This window comes from Hippocampus bargibanti, linkage group LG03 (genome assembly GCF_051943395.1).
Source record: "Hippocampus bargibanti isolate YZ-2025 linkage group LG03, ASM5194339v1, whole genome shotgun sequence".
Lineage (NCBI taxonomy): Eukaryota > Metazoa > Chordata > Actinopteri > Syngnathiformes > Syngnathidae > Hippocampus > Hippocampus bargibanti.
The window spans coordinates 19585966-19606018 of NC_142736.1; the positions used below are offsets into that span (position 1 = coordinate 19585966).

Below are 20053 nucleotides of genomic sequence, written 5' to 3' on the forward strand. Positions count from 1 at the left end.
TAGAAATGAGAGACTGTTATTTGAGTGATTGGAAATTCTGAATGATAATTGTTGAAGCATGACAGTTCATCGAAATCCACAAATGAGTGTCACATTATTGATTTTAATGAATATTAAAAATTGCACGGCTGGGATCGGCTCCAGCAAACACACACCCCCCACCCCCCGCCCGTAACCCTAATGAGGATAACGCTGTCTGGAAAACAGATGGATTGATGAATGGATGGATGTTATGAGCCAAAAATGTAACCATAAAAAAATGTTGAAATGTGGTTAATAAAAATGAGCCAAAAATGTTTTATGTAAATTGGAATTGTGTTTTTTCCACACTGGTATTTGTGGTCAATGCGTACAACGCTGAGATATTGTATTGTACATTGTGGACTGTAATGCAATGTCTCATACATGTTAAATCTCATGATTTGGTCGGGAGACTCCCGATTTTGACCACAATACAAACAATACTGCAATAACTTTATAACGCAACTATTGACACAATACTGAGTTCATTTGTAATGTTAAACAAAAGAAATTGTAATAACAAAATACATTACGTTTTTTGTACTAATTAAATTTATAAACAATGAAAGCATTTTTGTTTTATGTACTTGTAATTTGTGTAACGCTCACACTATTTTAACACACACCACAGAGTCACGAGTACGAACATCTCCCGATTTATGATTTCTGAAATTTAACGTGTACGTGTTGCGAATATTTGGAATGTTTTCATTCGATTAAGAAAACGTGGTGGTTGAATGTCATACATATAGAGAATATATTAATATTTATGAATGGATGGCACTAGTAATCCGCCCATGCACCATAATTTTAGGTTTAATTGAATACATCTTTTTCCTGTTAGCACAATAATCCATATGTCAAACCCGACGACAAGTGATTACAACCTCCGAGTTTCCCACCGTTCTTTGCTTCAAGGTGTCATCTAGTGTTTTCACGTGACACTTTACAATGATCATAAGGGATATTACATCATTTGCTTTGAAATGTTCTATTTGTCATCCCCTTTTGTGAGATCGTGAACTTTCCGACATCAACCTACTCATCAAGACCATCCCGCCATCCGTTAAAAAAACACTCTTTTTGGGACTATGAGCGATTAGTATACACAGATAAAAATGTTGTTATCTTGTAAAAACCTGAATATAGTTTCGTTCAATTGTTTTTTGGTCTTAATTGGAGGGGAGACATGTAAAACTTGGATTATTTGACGTTTTTGTTGCAATTACGGAAAAACTACAAGTCCCATAGGCTTGCGCAAGTAGCCGGAAATTGGTCGTACACGGTTGGCGTTGATCTATCCGGGTACTTCATTAGCTTCTTCCTTTCGCGCCGGGTAACCGGAGAGCTGTGCGTCCATGTGCGCAGTGCTTGGGAGCTGATAAGACATCTGAAATAGCTACAATCCGACCCAAGCAAGCCCGGTTTGTTTTTTCCACACCACCCAGCAATGGATCCCGAGGTTTTGATCGAAGCCCTCCGGGGCACCATGGACCCCAACCTCCGAGAGGCGGCGGAGAGAAAACTCAGTGAGGTAAAAAAAAAAAAGGTTTCCAATTTGGGCTTTTTTTCGTGGCTGATGATGGCGCGGTCTCACATCGGGCCTCGGCTCATAACATAAAAATGATACGATTGCACAGACTGGGCTTTGTTACCGTAACCGGCCCAGTGTTACATTTCACGTTGTCGGGGCACCACAGAAGTGAATGGCAGATCACCTTTAATCCTAGTCATGTTGTTTTGCCTTCTTGGTGTATCGCCATTTGAATGAGCCAGCTGTGTGGCTAATATCGCTAAGTTAGCCGCCTCGCCTACTCGCCCCTCTCAAAAAGACATGTTAGCCTAGCACGCGCACGTGTAATTTAAAGTAAACGGTGTGGGCAAAATGTAGAAAAATCGGGGAAACAGCCGCCATTTAGTGCATCGAAGAAAAACGTTACGCTATTGGGTTAACGATGAGCTAAATTAGCACGGGTTACTTAGCTGCTGCTGCTCACGTGTCACTGACAAGCCTTCTAGCAATGCCATAGCGAGTCAACGTCGACATATTTCAGAGTCATCAGATATAACTAGCACTTTCGATATTCATTAAGCATGACGACGTGTTAAAATAACTACTTTTTGAATATCTTGAAATATATTTGAATACACGGGTTTTTCCGAAGCAGAGTTTACTACATATTCACGATAGCGCATTGCTTCGGGCAGAAGAAATGTCGGCGTCTCTGTCATATTAAACCCCACGTTTGCTTCAACTCTTCGTGATTAAAAAAAATCAACAACTGTCGTATTTAGGTTCGTTCCATATTCGTATTTGTGTGGGTATTTGTGTAACGAAACTAACCTATTTACACTGCTTTTCCACGATTTTTAAAAAAAATTTAGACCTGTATGAACGCAAAACAAATATCATAAAACGTAAACTTGGGATAACCAGGACTCATTTAGGAACCATAATTGGAAGGGTAGGCAACTCATTTCTAATAATATATTTATAATTACTCATGGCAATGGTTGTACGTATATGTAAAACACTCTGGTCTGCCATTTGTCCGTTTGTGTTTGGTGCCAAACTTTGATTGATATTCAGCAATATCTCTTTGGTTTCCTGTTTTTACTGTTAAGTCCTGGTAAATTTTGCAACCCTGTACTGATCCACTGGTAATGTGAGGCTAATAGAACCTTCATTGAGCTGTTAGATGTGCTAATGTATCTGTTTTCTGTTTCCGCGTTACGACAGAGCCATTTTAAACATAGTCGTGATTCACAATATCCACGTATATCATAACTCATTAGCACAATATACCACGTCTGATTCACTTGTGAAAGGACTATTCAATCCTCTCATTTTTCATCTATAATTGCTTCGTACAACAAGGGGATCCAGAAAAGTGGTAAAGATTCAATGACTGTCTGACATGTTGTGTAGTGTTATTTTGACTTCAAGATGGTGCCGCAACAGTGTCTGCCTTAATAGAAGCCCATATATTTAGTTGCTCTCCTTTTTTCTTTCATAACTTCGCTGCTGTGATTTGGGAATGTCTCCATTGGATTGGATGTGCCCTTTTTTCTTATCTTGTCATCTTTGATTGTGTTCATAATGCAGCTGGCAGCAGGTCCAAATTTGTCATAGTGGTGGTAGAAATTCTAACCTTGTGATCAAGTGATGCAGCTAGCGAAAAGCACATTGGATGAAGATGGAGTCTTGCTCAAGTGCACGGTTTCTAAATAAAGAAATGTGCAATTTTGTTGTTGTGTTTTTGTGTGGAAAATGGCCAGGTGACTGAATTAGAATTACAATTTAAGTGTAATATTGGACATGGGTTACATTTTGTCAGATGATAATTGTACATATTTAGGTCATTGATGCTCTAAAATGAATTTGACAAACCAATTTTAGCTGGATTTTGTTGTGTACACGTCACAGATGTATCGGTGACTCAATGGGTGTTTGTCTATTTTGGACTGCCTTTCTCTATGTACACACTGCAATTGGCTAGCAACCAATCCATGATGTACTCAACCCTGTGCGTGGTTTAAAGTGGCACACCCGTGTGAATATGTGGTAAACAAGATGGATGCATGCTTTTTGATGGTAGAAGTGCCTTTTTTTTGCATGTGATGAGTTCTTTCCATTTCTGATGTTCAGGTTCACACCCAGGTCAACTTTTTATCCACTCTGCTGCGTATCACCATGACTGATCAACTGGATTTGCCAGTCAGGCAAGCAGGTGAGTCTTTTGTACATTATTTATCTTCTCTGTCAACTGTCTAATTGAGCACTATGGATTAAACCTAAATTACAAAATAAAAGGTTTGAATGAAAACAAATGAAAAAAGTTGAGGTGTTAGTATTATCACCATTTCAAGATCTAACTCGTGTGGGAAGATTTTAAAAGGCATTTATTTGCAGTTGAATTCAGTTTGGACCCAGTAGGTTCTACAGGAGAACCTGTAAAATCTAAATGAAATCTGGAAACTCGTATGTGTATCTGCCAGTCTCAGCTATTTAACAATGCACTATAGTGGGGAAGCCTCTTTAAATGAGGCATGGCAGACTTATTTAGGAGCATTTTTCATATTGCCTATCCCTTCAAACAAGCTATGAAAACAAACCCGCCACCGTGCCTCCCTGAATAAGGGCGAGCATGGCGGAAGTGTTCTACATGTGCCCGTTTATTCATATGCGTGTAAACCAATATATGATTACAGTACAATTTGCCAAGATATTTGCAAATTTGGATGATTTTGTAGCTTTGACATTTAATATTGAAAAATAATACTGTACTAATCACGAACAAGAACACAACAGTCAGAGATTTTTAGATATTTTATTATTAGAATTTGTTGTTTGGTAGGATGAATTCTGCCAAGGCAAGACCGTTGGTATTTGGCCAACCAGACTCGTGTCTGCCTCATACAAGGCCCGCACCCCCATTACCTCATTCTTTACCATCGACCAACCCCTATACTGTACACATACTATATATATATATAGCATGATACCATCTTTGTGTCACATTCAAAATGAAATTGATTGAAGGTCTTTCAATCCATGGAACGGTAAGATGAAAAGTATTGTTGACATTTGTATATCTAGGTGTTTGCACACACGTTTAAGGATTGTCAATTTTCTTCACCCCTAACCGCTTTTTTTTTAAATCCCTTTCAATATAGGTGTTATTTATCTGAAGAACATGATAACTCAGCACTGGTGTGGTGCAGATGGTTCTTCCACGGAGACGCCTGTCAACAACATCCCCGATGAAGACAGACAATTCATTCGAGACACTATAGTGGAAGCTATCATCCACTCACCCGAGCGCATCAGGTGGCTACACACATTTATTTTCGGATATTATATTGCATTGGTCCCTAAAAATTGGTCATAGTAATTTGGTAGTCTGTACAGGTGGCCTCAAAAGCACCATGCCTGTCATATATCAAAGGGCAACATAAGTAGGGTTATGTGAATATATAATCATGAATAATGATGTTACAATGATCAGCTGTGCCACTACTCACCCACAGAATAAATATCCTGTGACTGTGAAGTGTCCTTGAGAGATTTGAAAGGTGCTTAAAATAATATATATATATTATTATTATTATTATTATTTTTAATAGTAATAATAATAATACATTCAATTTCTAAGCGCCTTTCAAAACGCTCATGGTCACTTTCTTCTTCTTCACTTTACAGTCACAAAATCTTTTTTTTTCTGCGGATAATAATACATTTCATTTATAACCACCTTTCAAAACTCTTAAGGACACTTTACAGTCACCGACAAGCATAGGTACTATAATAAATAAAATACAATAAAATAGAACACAATACATAAAATACAATTACAAATAGAACCAAGAGAAAGAGCTACAAAGAAAATGAGATTTTAAATAGGTGGGTTTTAGATGGGATTTGAAGGTGGGAAGAGAATCGATGTTATAAATGTTCGGAGGAAGTGAGTTCCAGAGTTTGGGGCAGAGCAGCTGAAAGCTCTGTCCCCCATCGTGCTGAGATGGAGGGCACACAGCGGTGGAGGGGGGGGTGATCTGAGGGAACGAGAGGGAATAGAAATTTGAACAAGGTCAGATAGGCATGGGGGGGGGCAAGGTTATGGATATCTTTAAATGTATAAAGAAGAATTTTAAAGTTGATTCTATATTTGACCGGGAGCCAGTGGAGCTCTTGGAGGACGGGGTGATGTGGTGAAAGGATGAGGTTCTGGTGATGATCCAGGCTGAAGAATTCTGGACGAGTTGAAGTTTGTGGAGAAGTTTCTGAGGGACACCAAGGAGAAGTGAATTTGAATAGTCTATCTGGGAGGTGATAAGACTATGAACGAGTATAGCAGGGGTGAGAGACGGGTGAAGACGATTGATGTTAGTTTACACTCAGCCACTGAAAATGCGCGTCACAGCAGCCAATCACAGTCTAGCTTCGCCATCTCTACTTGTGTTTATAATTTGCAGCCGTAAACAGAAATTAATAGAAATTGGAAAGAATGACCATTTCAGAGTAGGAGGTCTGAAGTTTCAAATGTAATATTTTGGAACCTCTGCATGAAACGTATCTATTTTTACTTTGGACAGGGTGCAGTTGACAACGTGTATCCATCACATGATCAAGCACGACTACCCTGCTAAGTGGACAACCATTGTGGACAAAATTGGCTTTTACCTTCAGTCCGACAACAGTGGAGGGTGGCTCGGCATCTTGCTTTGCCTTTACCAGTTGGTGAAGAACTATGAGTGAGTCAGTGTACCATTTGATGGGAACCTGCTGTCATGCCCGACGCTGACTTCTCCATATCGAACAGATACAAGAAGCCTGAGGAACGTCAGCCCTTGGTCGCTGCCATGCACATCTTCATGCCCATGTTGAAAGACCGTTTCATCCAGCTTATCCTAGATCACTCCACCGATTCTGTACTTGTACAGAAACAGATCTTCAAAATCCTCTATGCCCTTTTCCAGGTAAAGCCACATTGGTGCTTAGGCCCTGTGAAAAAACAGTTTTTAAAGTTTGAATATATATACTATTGTAACTGCAAATACAAGGACTACAGTTTTCGAGAAAACCCAAGGGCGTACAATTTTGAGAAGAGTAATAATCATATGAAGCCTCATTATTTCTGATTGAAATAAATTGTGATCTTTGGACTTGTAACAATGCAGAATATTTTCGAGACTGGGCCAGCTCATGAGGAATGAAAATTAGCAGATAACTGAAGTCCATTCATTGAAAATTTAAAGGTCTGAAGATTCTTGAGTAAGGCCTGATATACCTCCGAAAAGTACATTGAAAGACGGGGGAGGGCCTCCAATACAGTACGATATATAGATACTTGTTTTTTTTTAATATGGACGGACTGTGTTTCAACAAAGTCTCAATTCTCCGATTTTGCTTCCAACGAACACCTTTATAACATTCTTCATTGTAACAACCAGATTTTCCCCACAAAATAGTGAAGAGGCCTTCATTAAGATGTTCTGTGGAAGGCTAACTAATGTCACAAACCTTGCTTATAAACAAAATGTATGACCTGGGATCCCTGTCCACCGCTTAGCAACACTACTGTCTATTGTTTTACAGGTACTTTCTGCCGCAACTCGCGTCGGCACGGTAATATACCGTGAATCAAAAATGATAGTCAATGGGGAAGTGGGATGACAGATTGTTTTGTTTTACCTCCACCTATTGTTCTAAACTGAATGTGGTCATTTATTGCAGCTTTTTTCTTTTTTTGTATTTCATATATTGTACGTATATATGTTGTCTGTTCAAATGAAGTATTCAACCTAAACAATTTGACCACACATTTGGCAGACTATTAATATCTATAATCATGAACCTCTCCATGAAACAAGTGCGTCGTCCCCCACTGCTTGTGAAATGTTTTGATGGGACACAAATGAAGAACTACCGGGAAGAACAACATTTAATCTGAAAAGATTTATAATCTAGCATGTTTTGTGGCTCTAGATGTGTCATACTGTTCTAAACTAATAACTAGCCATTTTAGAGCTGCTGCAACTAATGTGCTGCAAAAGCACAATCTTCAACATGCGATATTCAAGAGTTTGGTCTGTGTTTATGACAAATCGATTTGTTAAAATATGTGCAGTATTTGACTTTTCTCTCTCCACAGTATAACCTCCCACTGGAACTCATCAACAGACAGAACCTGACAGAATGGATGGAGATTCTCAAGACTGTAGTAAATAGAGACGTCCCACCGGTGAGTCACTGCGGCACTTTAAAATGACACATGATCTCTTCCACATATGTATATGCTCTTTATGCACCGCCTTGGGCGTTTTTGGTTCAGGAGACATTACAGGTTGAAGAAGCGGAGCGTCCTGAGCTTCCTTGGTGGAAGTGTAAGAAGTGGGCCCTTCATATTTTAGCGAGGCTATTTGAAAGGTACAGATCTAATTACAGTCTTAATATGTCATTGATGTCTTACAAAAACTAGAAATTATTTTAATTTGTAGATATGGAAGCCCAGGCAATACTACCAAAGAGTACACAGAGTTTGCAGAACTTTTCCTCAAGGAATATGCAGTGGCAGCTCAGCAGGTATGAATTAGAAGCTGTGACCTACTCTATGCTATGACTCGCTGGCCAAACATTGGATTGCAAATGATCTTAAAGCCATCTGTCTGCTTTTAGGTGCTGATGAAAGTCTTGTATCAGTACAAGGAAAAGCAATATGTGGCTCCTCGAGTACTCCAGCAGACCCTCAACTACATTAACCAGGGGATAGCTCATGCTCTCACATGGAAAAACCTCAAACCACACATTCAGGTAGGCCATCAATATGAAGCAGTTTAGATTGAAGAAACTAAGGCTTTCATGCATGGCACAATTTATCAAACATAGTTCTATTGCTTGTTAGTTTGTGTGCAAATGTTCCTGTGATTAAAAAAAAACATGTTTTTAATGCTCAGAAAGACAGACGGAAACCGCAAACGAAGAAGTTGTACTTTCTGTCCTAATGCTGCCCTGAGTCTGACTTCTACTTTGTCTTATAGGGCATCATTCAGGACGTGGTTTTCCCTCTCATGTGCTACACAGATGCGGATGCAGAGCGCTGGGATGAGGACCCCTATGAATACATTCGCATGAAGTTTGGTAAGCTAAGGAGATGACAGGCGGTGTGGTTCCTTGGGAAATTTATGGACTCAATGAAGAATTTGTTTAGATCAATCACTTTTGTCCATTTTAGATGTATTTGAGGACTTCATTTCTCCTACGACAGCCGCCCAGACGCTCCTCTTTACTGCCTGCAATAAACGAAAGGAGGTCAGTTCATCTTCCTTTATTCCTCCTATGATTTTAGTTGTCAATAAATGTTCAGTTGTTGTAAAGTCTTGGATAGTAATATGAGCATTTGTTTTGTTCTGTTAAGGTGCTGCAAAAGACAATGGGCTTCTGCTACCAGATTCTCACTGATCCTATCACTGATCCCAGGAAAAAAGATGGGGCCCTCCACATGATAGGTTCCCTTGCAGAGATTCTGCTCAAGGTAGTAAATTGCCTAACTGACCTGCTCCGACAAGATCATTGGCAAACTTTCTCACCCTTACTCAGATTACTTCATACTAGATAAATTATGGTGACAAAAATGGAAATGTTTTAAAAAAGAACTGGATGCAGTTTCTAATACTGCTGACAAAATTTCAAACCATAATCAATTTACTTTACCAATTTACCTACTCACATTTTCCTCCGATAAAATGCCTATTTTATTAAAAACCTTATGACCTGCTTCATGTACATGTCAATGTCATTTAGGTTTGGCATATTTTTGATTGACATTTTAATCCTCGTGTTTTGTTTTGAGTAAAATTATGGCTTTATTCCCCAATCTCCCTTTCATAGAAAAAAGTTTATAAGGACCAGATGGAGTTCATGCTGCAGAATTATGTCTTCCCCCTGTTCCGCAGTGACCTGGGCTATATGAGAGCCAGAGTAAGTGCTCAACTTAATAGGTTGGTTTGGGCATTTATAGTTGTGAAAAATTATAAATGACATCTCCACACTGTCTTTTTGAAATTTCTCTGACATTATTATTTTGTGTGGATCCCTTTTTTTACGTTTTGTGCCTACCTGCTGAAATTGATTGTAGGCCTGTTGGGTGATACAATATTTCTGTGAGGTGAGGTTCAAAAGTGATCAAAACCTCCAAACTGCTCTGGAGATGACTCGCAACTGTTTGATCAATGATAATGAGATGCCAGTAAAGGTGGAGGCTGCCATTGCCCTACAGGTTCTCATCAGCAACCAGGACAAAGGTAATCGCAAATGCCACTGTACTTCTCTTGTGTATAATTCAGGAGTAATTAAGGTCCCTTTGACCTCTTGTATCACTGTATTTATTTTTTCTTCCCTCAGCCAAAGAATACATAACCCCCTTCATTCGGCCGGTAATGCAGGCATTGCTGCATATTGTCAGGGAGACAGAAAACGATGACCTCACTAACGTCATACAGAAAATGATCTGTGAATACAGCGAGGAGGTCACGCCCATTGCTGTCGAGATGACCCAGCACCTGGTAAGCACCTTCAAAAAATAAATATAATTTAAAGCTTGAGGACATGATCGATTCTCAGGTTGTGTTTAAAAAAGGAGGTGGTTTGAATTGATGAATGATGAAAAATGAATAGATGCTCCAAATCATGGCTGAAAAAATTGACTTGGAAAAAAATTAAATTACTGAAAAACGATGAAAAATCTGCCTTGCAGTTTTAAACTGTTCAGTTTTCCTCAACTCGTATTAATGGACTCTGATGCGTCATTCAGTCTATAAATAAATTGGCGCTACCTCAGTGTGCCAGGAGGAAAGAGTTTATACAAATGTCTAAAGTTTGGGATACAGTAAAGTCTCGTTATATCGATATCGGTTATATCGATAGTACTGCTTATTACGATACTATTTCTATGAACTCAAGGAGAAAATTACATGCCCGCAGGATCGGATATATCGATAGTCCGGTTATATCGATATTTTTTCAGACTCCCGAGAATATTGATATAACGAGACTTTACTGTATTTTCACACTTAAAACCAAAATCAAGTACTGAGCAATCAAATACTGAGCAAAATTAGTCAACAAAATGTCGTATGATCTCCAATACAAAATATGTTTCAGCTATTTTAATACAGTCTGCCCTCGGTAGATTGAATTTACTGTAATGTCCTGTCCAATGGTCAAGGCACGTGCCAGTACATACATTGGCGAACTGTTTGCCAGTCAGGCTCCAACCTGAGCTCACAACGATCAACTGTATATTCATATTCACTCGCTCCCAAATCCCCTTTAAAGCCACACTTACTCAGTCACAAATTTTTATGTGTGAAATGAAATGTACTGCACACGAATGATCACAAATCTCTGGTTTGCTCTCTGGCAGGCTATGACATTCAACCAGGTAATTCAGACTGGGCCTGATGAGGAGGGAGGAGATGACAAAGCTGTGACGGCGATGGGCATCCTCAACACCATTGACACCTTGTTGAGTGTGGTGGAGGACCACAAAGAGGTAAGCAGCAAAGCCTCTGAGCAGGCTGCCTGTGATCTATCACACAGACACACACACACACGCGTTCTTCTCTTGTTCCCACTTCCTCTGGTTTCTGCCTTTCTGCCAACACGATTCAGCCGCCCACCAACCACTTGGAACATGCTCTTTTTTCGCTATGTTCCAAACACTGATTCTGTCAGTAATCAATTAATTTACTTGCAGCTATTAGTTGAGGTTGCCATCAATTCTAAAGCAGTGTTTTCACGTGCTGCAGACAATTGAGTGATGTGACAAAATAAAGACGAGGCGCCCCAAAAGGGCTCTACTCTTTAATCAGGAAAGGTGGACTTTTCATTGTTAGTCATGAGCAGTATAACACCGCTTGGTTTCACCAAAAGCATGAATTTATAACACGAAACAAAACAAGGGGCGCAAGCACGCGCGGGCGTGCGCCTGTGTGTGTGTGTGTGTGTGTGTGTGTGTGTGTGTGTGTGTGTGTGTGTGTGTGTGTGTGTGTGTGTGTGTGTGTGTGTGTGTGTGTGTGTGTGTGTGTGTGTGTGTGTGTGTGTGTGTGTGTGTGTGTGTGTGTGTGTGTGTGTGTGTGTGTGTGTGCGCGCGAGCGCGTGCGTGCGTGCGTGTGTGTGTGTGTGTGTGTGTGTGCGTGCGCGCGCGCGTGCGTGCGTGTTAGTCTGCTAACATAAAAAAACAAAAGAGCGCCGCAGTGCACCTGCACCCCATAAGAAAAAAAAGGCATTCTACATTCATTCTCTTTGGACAAAATTTTACAAAGTGTGACTTTCAAGCACCTCGTGTTGATTTGACCTCAATTTCCTTCTAACCTTGCACAGATTACACAGCAGCTTGAGGGCATATGTTTGCAAGTGATTGCCACCGTGCTGCAACAACACGTAATGGGTATGTTTCTGCCAGTTCTTCCTGATGAACCACATTCTGTCTATGCTATGTGTGTGTGTGTGTAAGAGAGAGAGATTTTCAAGTTCATATTGAACCTTTTCCAGAGTTTTATGAGGAGATCCTGTCATTGGCTCACAGCTTGACTTGCCAGCAGGTGTCACCCCAAATGTGGCAGCTCCTTCCCCTTGTGTATGAAGTCTTCCAACAGGATGGATTTGACTACTTCACAGGTTCACACCCTCAAACGACCACCTCATGTCGATGCACGCAATACTGCAGATCCACACTGGTATCTTTGCCACCGTTTTTTGACTAATGCTTATTTCAATCCCAGACATGATGCCTCTCCTTCACAACTATGTAACAGTTGATACAGATACCCTTCTCTCGGACACCAAATATCTGGAAATCATGTATGATATGTGCAAAAAGGTAATCTGCTGCAAACTACTTCATGTTCATAAGCAGGATGTGTTGTTAACATAAGGTTGCCAATATTTTTGTTACCTCACCAAGATCCTGACAGGTGATCCAGGTGAAGATCCCGAGTGCCATGCAGCCAAGCTTCTGGAAGTCATTATTCTACAATGCAAAGGTCGAGGGATAGACCAGGTCAGTCTATGTACGGCTCATGATTTAAAGGACAATGAACGTGTCTGGACAAGTTCCACCGCATATAGCTATATTTTACGTTTTAAGACTCGCGCTGAATATTCCGGAAGTCTTGTTTTTGAGTTGGTGACGAGTCCCGATGTCACGGAAGGAACGGAACGCCCCTGACCGAGAAAGGACGCAATAAATTTTGCGGTACTTTGTTTGGTCTGAAAACTTCGTATTTATCCGTGTTTATGGCGAAATTAGAAGGAAAACACATAAATAACGCGATGGTGAATCGTTGTGTGTTGCACCAAGACTGCTATTTGATATTTGCTGACACAAATTCCAAGCAGACAAATCAACGGAGCTCTGGCGCCATCTTCTGCATTTTCTCGGGGTGCTAAACATCAGTCTTGATGCCTCAAAATGACCAGGAAGATCGTCTTTAATCGATTGCAAATATTTATGCTTTCCTCTTCAGAACTATTTGAATCATATTCATAACTGGATGCGTAACAAGAAAGCATCTTCTCCGAATCTGAAGCCATTGGTTTGATTCTCGAGCAAGGCAAGACATCTTGGCGCGACGTCACGAACTAGGGTTGGGACTTTCTGAAAATGCTCAATTCGCAGCTCCATTTTTTTGCAGATTTAGCACACTTTAAATCATTTTTATTGGTGTTTTGCATTTGACTAAAAATATCAGCCTGCGTGTTTTGGGTATTTCCGATGTATAAAACGTTTTTCTGATGTCAGTTAGGAAACAAAAAAAAAATGGTGTCGTTTGTCCTTTAAGGGTAACAGAGTTGAATCTACACAATGCATATTCCGCCCTAAGTAAATATATTGTGTGCAATTACAGGTTGTGCCCTTGTTTGTCGCTGCGGCACTGGAGCGTTTGACACGGGAGGTGAAAACCAGTGAGCTGAGGACGATGTGCTTGCAGGTGGCCATTGCTGCACTTTACTACAGTCCACCTTTGCTCCTCAACACTTTGGAGAATCTGCGATTCCCCAATAACACGGAGCCAATCACAAACCACTTCATCACCCAGTGGCTCAAAGATGTCGACTGCTTCCTTGGGTAAGCCTTTCTACAACAAGAATACCGTAATACGGCTCTCATTGTTTGACCGACTGCTAGGTATTCCATGGGGGTTATCATGACTTAAAGCAACATAAACAAAGTGGATTCAGACTTTATTGGTCAATCCCGTGAAGTTGTATAAACATGGACAATGTTCGATCACAACCTCTTCTATGCTTGTTGTTCAAACTGATGCATTCAATTCCTTTTGAAAAAAATCCAGATACATTTCGGAAAACTAATAAGCTGCATACTAGCAAGTACCCAATAGTGGAAGACCTGCAATGTTTTTTTTTTTTCTGCGACAAATCTAAAGTGCCCGCATTGTTGCACAATTGGGCGCATTCAAGGGTTCAAAACGTTTTCTGTGTGTGTTATTATACTTGGGATTTTACCACGTTTTTACCACGTTTACAGCTTTCGTCGTCTCACTTGGCACAAAATTCTTTTTTAAATTGAAGACTAAACCTAACTATGCGTGCACTTACATTGACCGGTTCTCTCTAATGAACTGCACATTTAGCTCGTAGTCAGCTGGAATAGTTCCAGTTACAGTGGGATCTTGACTTACAAGTGTAAGGCAAAGTCTGTATCCCAAAAATTAATTCCCCATAGGAAACCATTAAAATGAGAATAATCCGTTCCCAGGTCTCCATAAAATGTAATTTTCACTAAATAGGCCTTAAAACTACAAACAATATACCTTATTCTATGTATAATAAATGTGCTATTGTATTGTAATGAAAGAAATACACTGCACTGTATAATAGACATTTTATTTACCTTTGTGATGGTCATTGATTGCTTGGGTCCAGACTTCAGACAGAATCAACCTCTTGTATTGCCCCAGACCAGGGGTGGGCAACCAGTCAGAGATGAGGGACCGTATAACTACACAATGTCTGTCGATGAGGAGATTGACAGCAAGTGTGGAAGTGGGGAGCCGCGGCCCCCGACCCCTGCTGTATCCGCACGTGACAAGGAAGCGCCAGCATCAAACATTTTTTACGCTTGTCATGTGAAAGCCCTTGAAGAGCCGCATGAAATCGGTCAAATAGCCTGGGTCAAGCTTGGTCAAATAGTGGGGTCTTTTTCGGTCCCATAACAGCAAAAGTATCTGTAAAAAAATCTGTAAAGACGATCGACGTGTGCATTCAGATAAAGGGGGTGTGGAAAGGTAGGCCGGCCGGCTGGGGTGCTGTTCGCTCGTGTGCTTTGGTGTTCTTCCGCCGAAGATTACTCCGCCAGCCGTGGTGGGGTGGCGCTCCGTGTGTATCCAGAAAAGTATTGCTTAATCTAAGGTTTAATTTTCATAAATTTAACGTTCGTAAACTGAAAATTTCGTAAGGCAAGCTGTTCGTAAACCGAGGCCCCACTGTATTTGCGACACTAATGAAGACGAACAGTATAGTAAAAAAGTGAGTTTTGAAAGGCGCTTATAAATTACATGTATTATTAAATGTTTGAATGGGCATGTCGTTAGCGTTGTGAAAATGTTCTGTGGGATACTTGACTGAAATCTTCTCACTTCAAGGTCCGTCTACATATTCATTCATTTCTTTTTTCTTAATACACAGCCTCCACGACAGGAAAATGTGCATCCTGGGCCTCTGTGCGCTCATTGACCTGGAACACAGGCCCCAGGTCATTAACCAAGTTGGTGGTCAGCTTCTTCCAGCAGCCATCCTGCTCTTTAGTGGCCTCAAGAGGGCGTATGCCTGTCGAGCAGAGCACGAAAATGAGGATGATGACGATGACGACGAGGATGGAGATGATGATGATGAGCATGGTATGATTTTACTATGACTGTTGGTTGGTTTTTGCCAGCTAGGGAAACAGATAGGAGGAGGGGGTGGGAGGGGCTCTCCATTATAGCTATTAGTTTAGCTAGAGTCCGTCTTTTGCCTACCTCCTCCAGAGAGTCCAGCAAGCAGCCCAGGACAGCACTGGCCCTGTTGATGAGGCGCTCCAGTCTTTTTCTGTCCCGTGTGATGATGCTGCCTGACCAGCAGATAATTCCATAGTGGATGGTAGAAGCAACCTTAGAGTCATAGAAAGTCTTCAAGAGTGACCCCGGAACCCCAAAAGACCTCAGTTTCCTGAGTAGGACGAGGTGACTGTCCCTTTTTGATTAGGACATCCGTATTTGTAGTCCAGTAAAGTTTATTGTTGAGAATAAAACCCAGGTACTTGTAGGAGGTCCCCCTCTCTATGTCCGTACCCTGGATGCTCAATGGTGCAGGTCAGGATTGTTTCCTGCAGAAATCCACAACCAACTCCTTGGTTTTCCCGGTATTGATCTGGAGGTGATTCTGCTGGCACTATTCCACGAAGTCCTTGGTCAGACCCCTGTACTCCCGATCATCTCCCTCTGTAAGGAGGCCAACAATAGTTTAGACATCAGAACTTCTTAAGGTGGCAGGGCGGAGTGTTGTAATTGAAGTTCGAGGTGTAGAGGGTGAACAGGAATGGAGCCAAGACTGTCCCCTGCTGCGCTGCAGTGCTGAAGACAAGTCTGTCCGACTCACAGTTCTAAGAACTGTCTTCAGTTTTTTTAGCACATCAGCTATTTACATGTTTGCTTTTTGTTTTTAAGTATGGCCTATAAGGCTTGCCCAAAATGGATTTTACCATGCAATGTGGTACATAACGTACATTGGAGGAAAAAAATAGACCTGTCGCACAACCTCATCCTTAATTCATAAACATTACTAAATATATTATTGTATGCAAAAACATATTTAGAAATCTGATTTAAAACAGTCTGTGGACCATGACAGGCCATACAAAGCCAGACCTGTGAGAAAATTCATTCCAGAAGAGCCATTTTTGCACATATTGGTGTCAATCTTTTAACAATATTTATGATCCCATATGGGTGAAATAGTCACTCAAACCAATAAGCATTGCATATTTTAATAATTTAGAACTTTATTTTTTCTCATCTTGCGTTGGATCTAAGATGGGTTCAAAATCTGCATATGACGGCCCTGCATTCATAAAAAAGTGCAAAAGGAAATGAAGACAAACACTAATCTTCATTCTTTGTCTAACTGGTTTAACTTGCCTCCTTGTGCTATTTATTCCAAAGGACTGTTCATTAACACTTTAGTGTGTCATATAAAATTCATTGTTTGCATTATTACACTGTGGTGTTTCTAATGATGTTTTCAACCTGTTCTGTTTGTAGCTGAGCTAGGCAGCGATGAGGACGACATTGACGAGGAAGGTCAAGAATACCTGGAGATGCTTGCCAAGCAGGCCGGAGAGGATGGAGACGACGAAGACTGGGAGGAAGATGATGCGGAGGAGACTGCGCTCGAGGGCTACACTACTGCTGTAGACGATGAAGACAACGTGGTGGATGAGTACCAGATCTTTAAAGCCATACTGCAGAGTAAGGCAGCTACATAAATGCAACGAGTTGTATCTCTTTGACTCCCTGTAGCTGCATGTGCCTTATTTGAATAATCGGTGCTCTTCCGCAGGTATACAGACGCGTGACCCGGTGTGGTACCAAGCACTAACTCAAGTACTTGATGAAGAACAAGGGAAACAGCTTCTTGATATTGGCACACTTGCAGACCAGAGACGGGCAGCACATGGTGAGAGTGCAGTTGGTTTGCAGTTGTTAAAAGGAGATTTTGTAGATATATTATTTACCAATGGCACATGACATCGTCCGGCAACGCAAATTGCCAATGATAGGGGGACCACTGTGCTTGACGATTAGACCTGTACTTTGAGTACAGTTAATATGGTGCAAATCGGGGCATACAGTTCAGCTACTGGAATGCAAGATACATGTTTGTTGGTCATTTAGAGATGTAAATCTTGTTTTTGTCCCGACAGCTAGAAATATTTGTTTGTACAGGTAACATCCGACTTACGACCGGGTTCCGTTCCGACCAAACGGTTGTAAGTCGAAATCTATTCAAAATATTGAATAGAGACTCTGTGCTAAATGACTTGCAAACGACTTTATTCGGATGCCACGGGGGCGGGCGTGGGTCTGGGTCGCCGGTGTTATACCGGTTGCCCTCTCCCCGCCTTACCCCCGGTCTCCGTGCCGACGCGCGGCCCGAAACCATGGCCGGAGCAGAACGAACTGTCTCAAAGATGCGGCAGCGCAGGCCGTGGGCCCGACACGGCATTCTTGCCGCGGCGATCCCGAGCGCCGACGCCCACCCGCCTCGGCTCTTGTCCTGTCCGCGGCCGGCGTCAGTGGACACTCCTCCCTCCGGTGCCATCTCATGGTCGATTGCTGTGTGAGAGTGAGATGCTGGCTGGCCAAAATTGTCGGACGCGTTGCCGGGCTGCTAGCGAGTTGCGGTGCCAGGTGTAGAATTAAAATACAAAACAAAAAAGGGTCTGGCGGTCGTGGTCGTAAGTCGCGCCGGTCGTCGTAAGTAGGATGTTACCTGTATTGTGCTGAGGAAGTTTGTGTGACTTTCAGCAAGCTTGACTCGACTGAAGTTTTGTGGTGACACAACTCACTTGATTTCCACACACTCGTACACACATCTTTTTAGTTACTTGGGACTTGAAACTTGAGGCAAGAGTGACTTGCTTTCACTAATATTCAAAGCTTTTGTCATCCAATGGAAGACATTTTCTGCATATCGCTTTACACCGCTTGCATAGATGACAGATATATATTTTCAATTAATTACAAAAAATACAATAGTAAGAATTATTTTAAGAGTACTTTTTGCTCTCAATCTTTCACTTTTATCTCAAAACATAATTGATGTTCCCAGTAACGCAACTGTGCACCACACCAAAAATGGGGATACAAACTGAATTGTGGGTTTTGTATGTGCCTGTTTTGTATGAAATAAGACCTTGTATTGTAATAAAGCTGTCTATTTTCGCTTTCAGAATCCAGGATGATTGAGAAACATGGCGGATACAGGTTCACAGCGCCAGTGGTGCCACCAAGTTTTGACTTTGGAGGCACCACTCCTGGAATGAATTGAGTCACCATCTCTACTTTTTATTACTCTGTGACTGATTGTAGTGAAGTGAAAAAAAGCTTGTGTTGTTCCCTTAAGTAGTGGTTTCAGAACTGGTTCTTCTCAGTCATTCTTCAATCTTATCAAACTGGGGGAAATAGCACGAGAAGATGCGGGAGAGCAACCAAAATGCAACCAATGGCTGGGGAAAACAAACCAAGAACTTGAGCACGATGCAAGAGGAAGTGCTCTGAGCAACATTGTCTTCTGGAGTCCAGTGAAGAGGGCAGTTATGATGACAACTCCTGTATTTTTTTTTCTCCCCACTGAAAAAAATTGGAGGATTAACCTTGAAATTGATAATGGGACTAAATATTACATTATCACTGTCTTGGTCACGAGGCCATAAAGATTATACCTCTGGTTGTGGTGGTCTGTTGTTTTCAGCATAAACGGTCAGGTTTATGTACATACAAGCCAAGGGTATAGATTTTTCAAGTAGCCTTGAAAAGCAACCAGAGGCGTTTGTAAGGTGTCAACTGTATTCATATGTAGCATATTGGATACTTCACAGCGCTATGCGATGCCTGATCTCTGTAAATTAATGAGCACTTTCATATTGTTCAGGTCTCCTAGCCTTCTGTATCAGACTGCAATTTTTTTTAAGAATTGAAGACTATTTAAAATGAACTCAGCTGTAAGTTTGTTGCCTCAGCTGCTTGTCTGCATACAGAGCGGATCTGGGAGGTAGGGCAACTCGGAAAAGAAATCTGCTAGAGGAGAATGTTCTTGGTGTTCATCATGGCTGAGAGGACAGGTGTTTGTGAGCACTGAAAAGTACAATTGAATACATTACTAAGCATGTACAATTGAACTTTACACAAAAGTCTCAAGCATTTGGTTGGTGTATGGATGAACCATCTATATAACGACATTAAAAACAGCTAAGGGAATCTTTCCCACCACTTTCATTATGCGAACATGTTATTTTTCTTGGTTTTTGGTAATTACACTCACTGGCACAAATATAGCAACTATCAGTTTTATTTTAAAAATCATGCTCACTAGTATTTGAAATAATTAAAAGGACCTATGGCCAATGATTATCCCATAGCATCTGTTTTTCATCAATAATGACATTGGTATGAACACAAATTAACATACATTTTTTGACAACTGACACACCTGTCCCAAAAAACATGATTTTTAACTTGCTGTGATTCTCCATTCCATAGACTGCTAAAATATGTATAACTATAGTACGGTACTTGTTAATTGGATTGGATTGGATTTGCCTTTATTAGTCTCGCAGTGGAGAAATGTACATTTCACAGCAGCAAAGTTATGTAAGAAATGAACGTAGAAAAGCAAAACACAGGAGCTGCTGGAAAGGCAGCCACTCTCGCGGCGCCGTCTTGACGTCAAAAGAACAAAAAAACTAAA

At 41.0% G+C, this 20053-nt stretch overlaps 1 protein-coding gene across 1 annotated transcript; it reads left to right on the forward strand.

Moving 5' to 3' along the window:
* The first annotated feature begins 1325 nt into the window (after positions 1-1325).
* On the forward strand, positions 1326-19581 carry ipo7 (importin 7). Its single transcript, XM_088992441.1, has 25 exons — positions 1326-1555; positions 3671-3752; positions 4699-4852; positions 6118-6276; positions 6345-6501; positions 7677-7766; positions 7857-7951; positions 8023-8107; positions 8201-8335; positions 8563-8662; positions 8757-8833; positions 8940-9056; positions 9413-9502; positions 9660-9825; positions 9926-10086; positions 10947-11075; positions 11906-11972; positions 12077-12202; positions 12307-12404; positions 12489-12584; positions 13432-13652; positions 15233-15444; positions 16846-17052; positions 17144-17260; positions 18537-19581. The coding sequence occupies exons 1-25, from the start codon at positions 1472-1474 to the stop codon at positions 18632-18634; spliced, it is 3123 nt and encodes a 1040-aa protein (XP_088848567.1). The 5' UTR covers positions 1326-1471; the 3' UTR covers positions 18635-19581.
* The last annotated feature ends 472 nt before the right edge of the window (positions 19582-20053 follow it).

Bases quoted from the DNA above. Each gene is read 5' to 3' on its own strand.
- ipo7 (XM_088992441.1), top strand. From the start codon at position 1,472: ATGGATCCCGAGGTTTTGATCGAAGCCCTCCGGGGCACCATGGACCCC. The intron at 1,556-3,670 runs GTAAAAAAAAAA...TCTGATGTTCAG, and splicing joins CGGAGAGAAAACTCAGTGAG to GTTCACACCCAGGTCAACTT. The intron at 9,503-9,659 runs GTAAGTGCTCAA...AATTGATTGTAG, and splicing joins TGGGCTATATGAGAGCCAGA to GCCTGTTGGGTGATACAATA.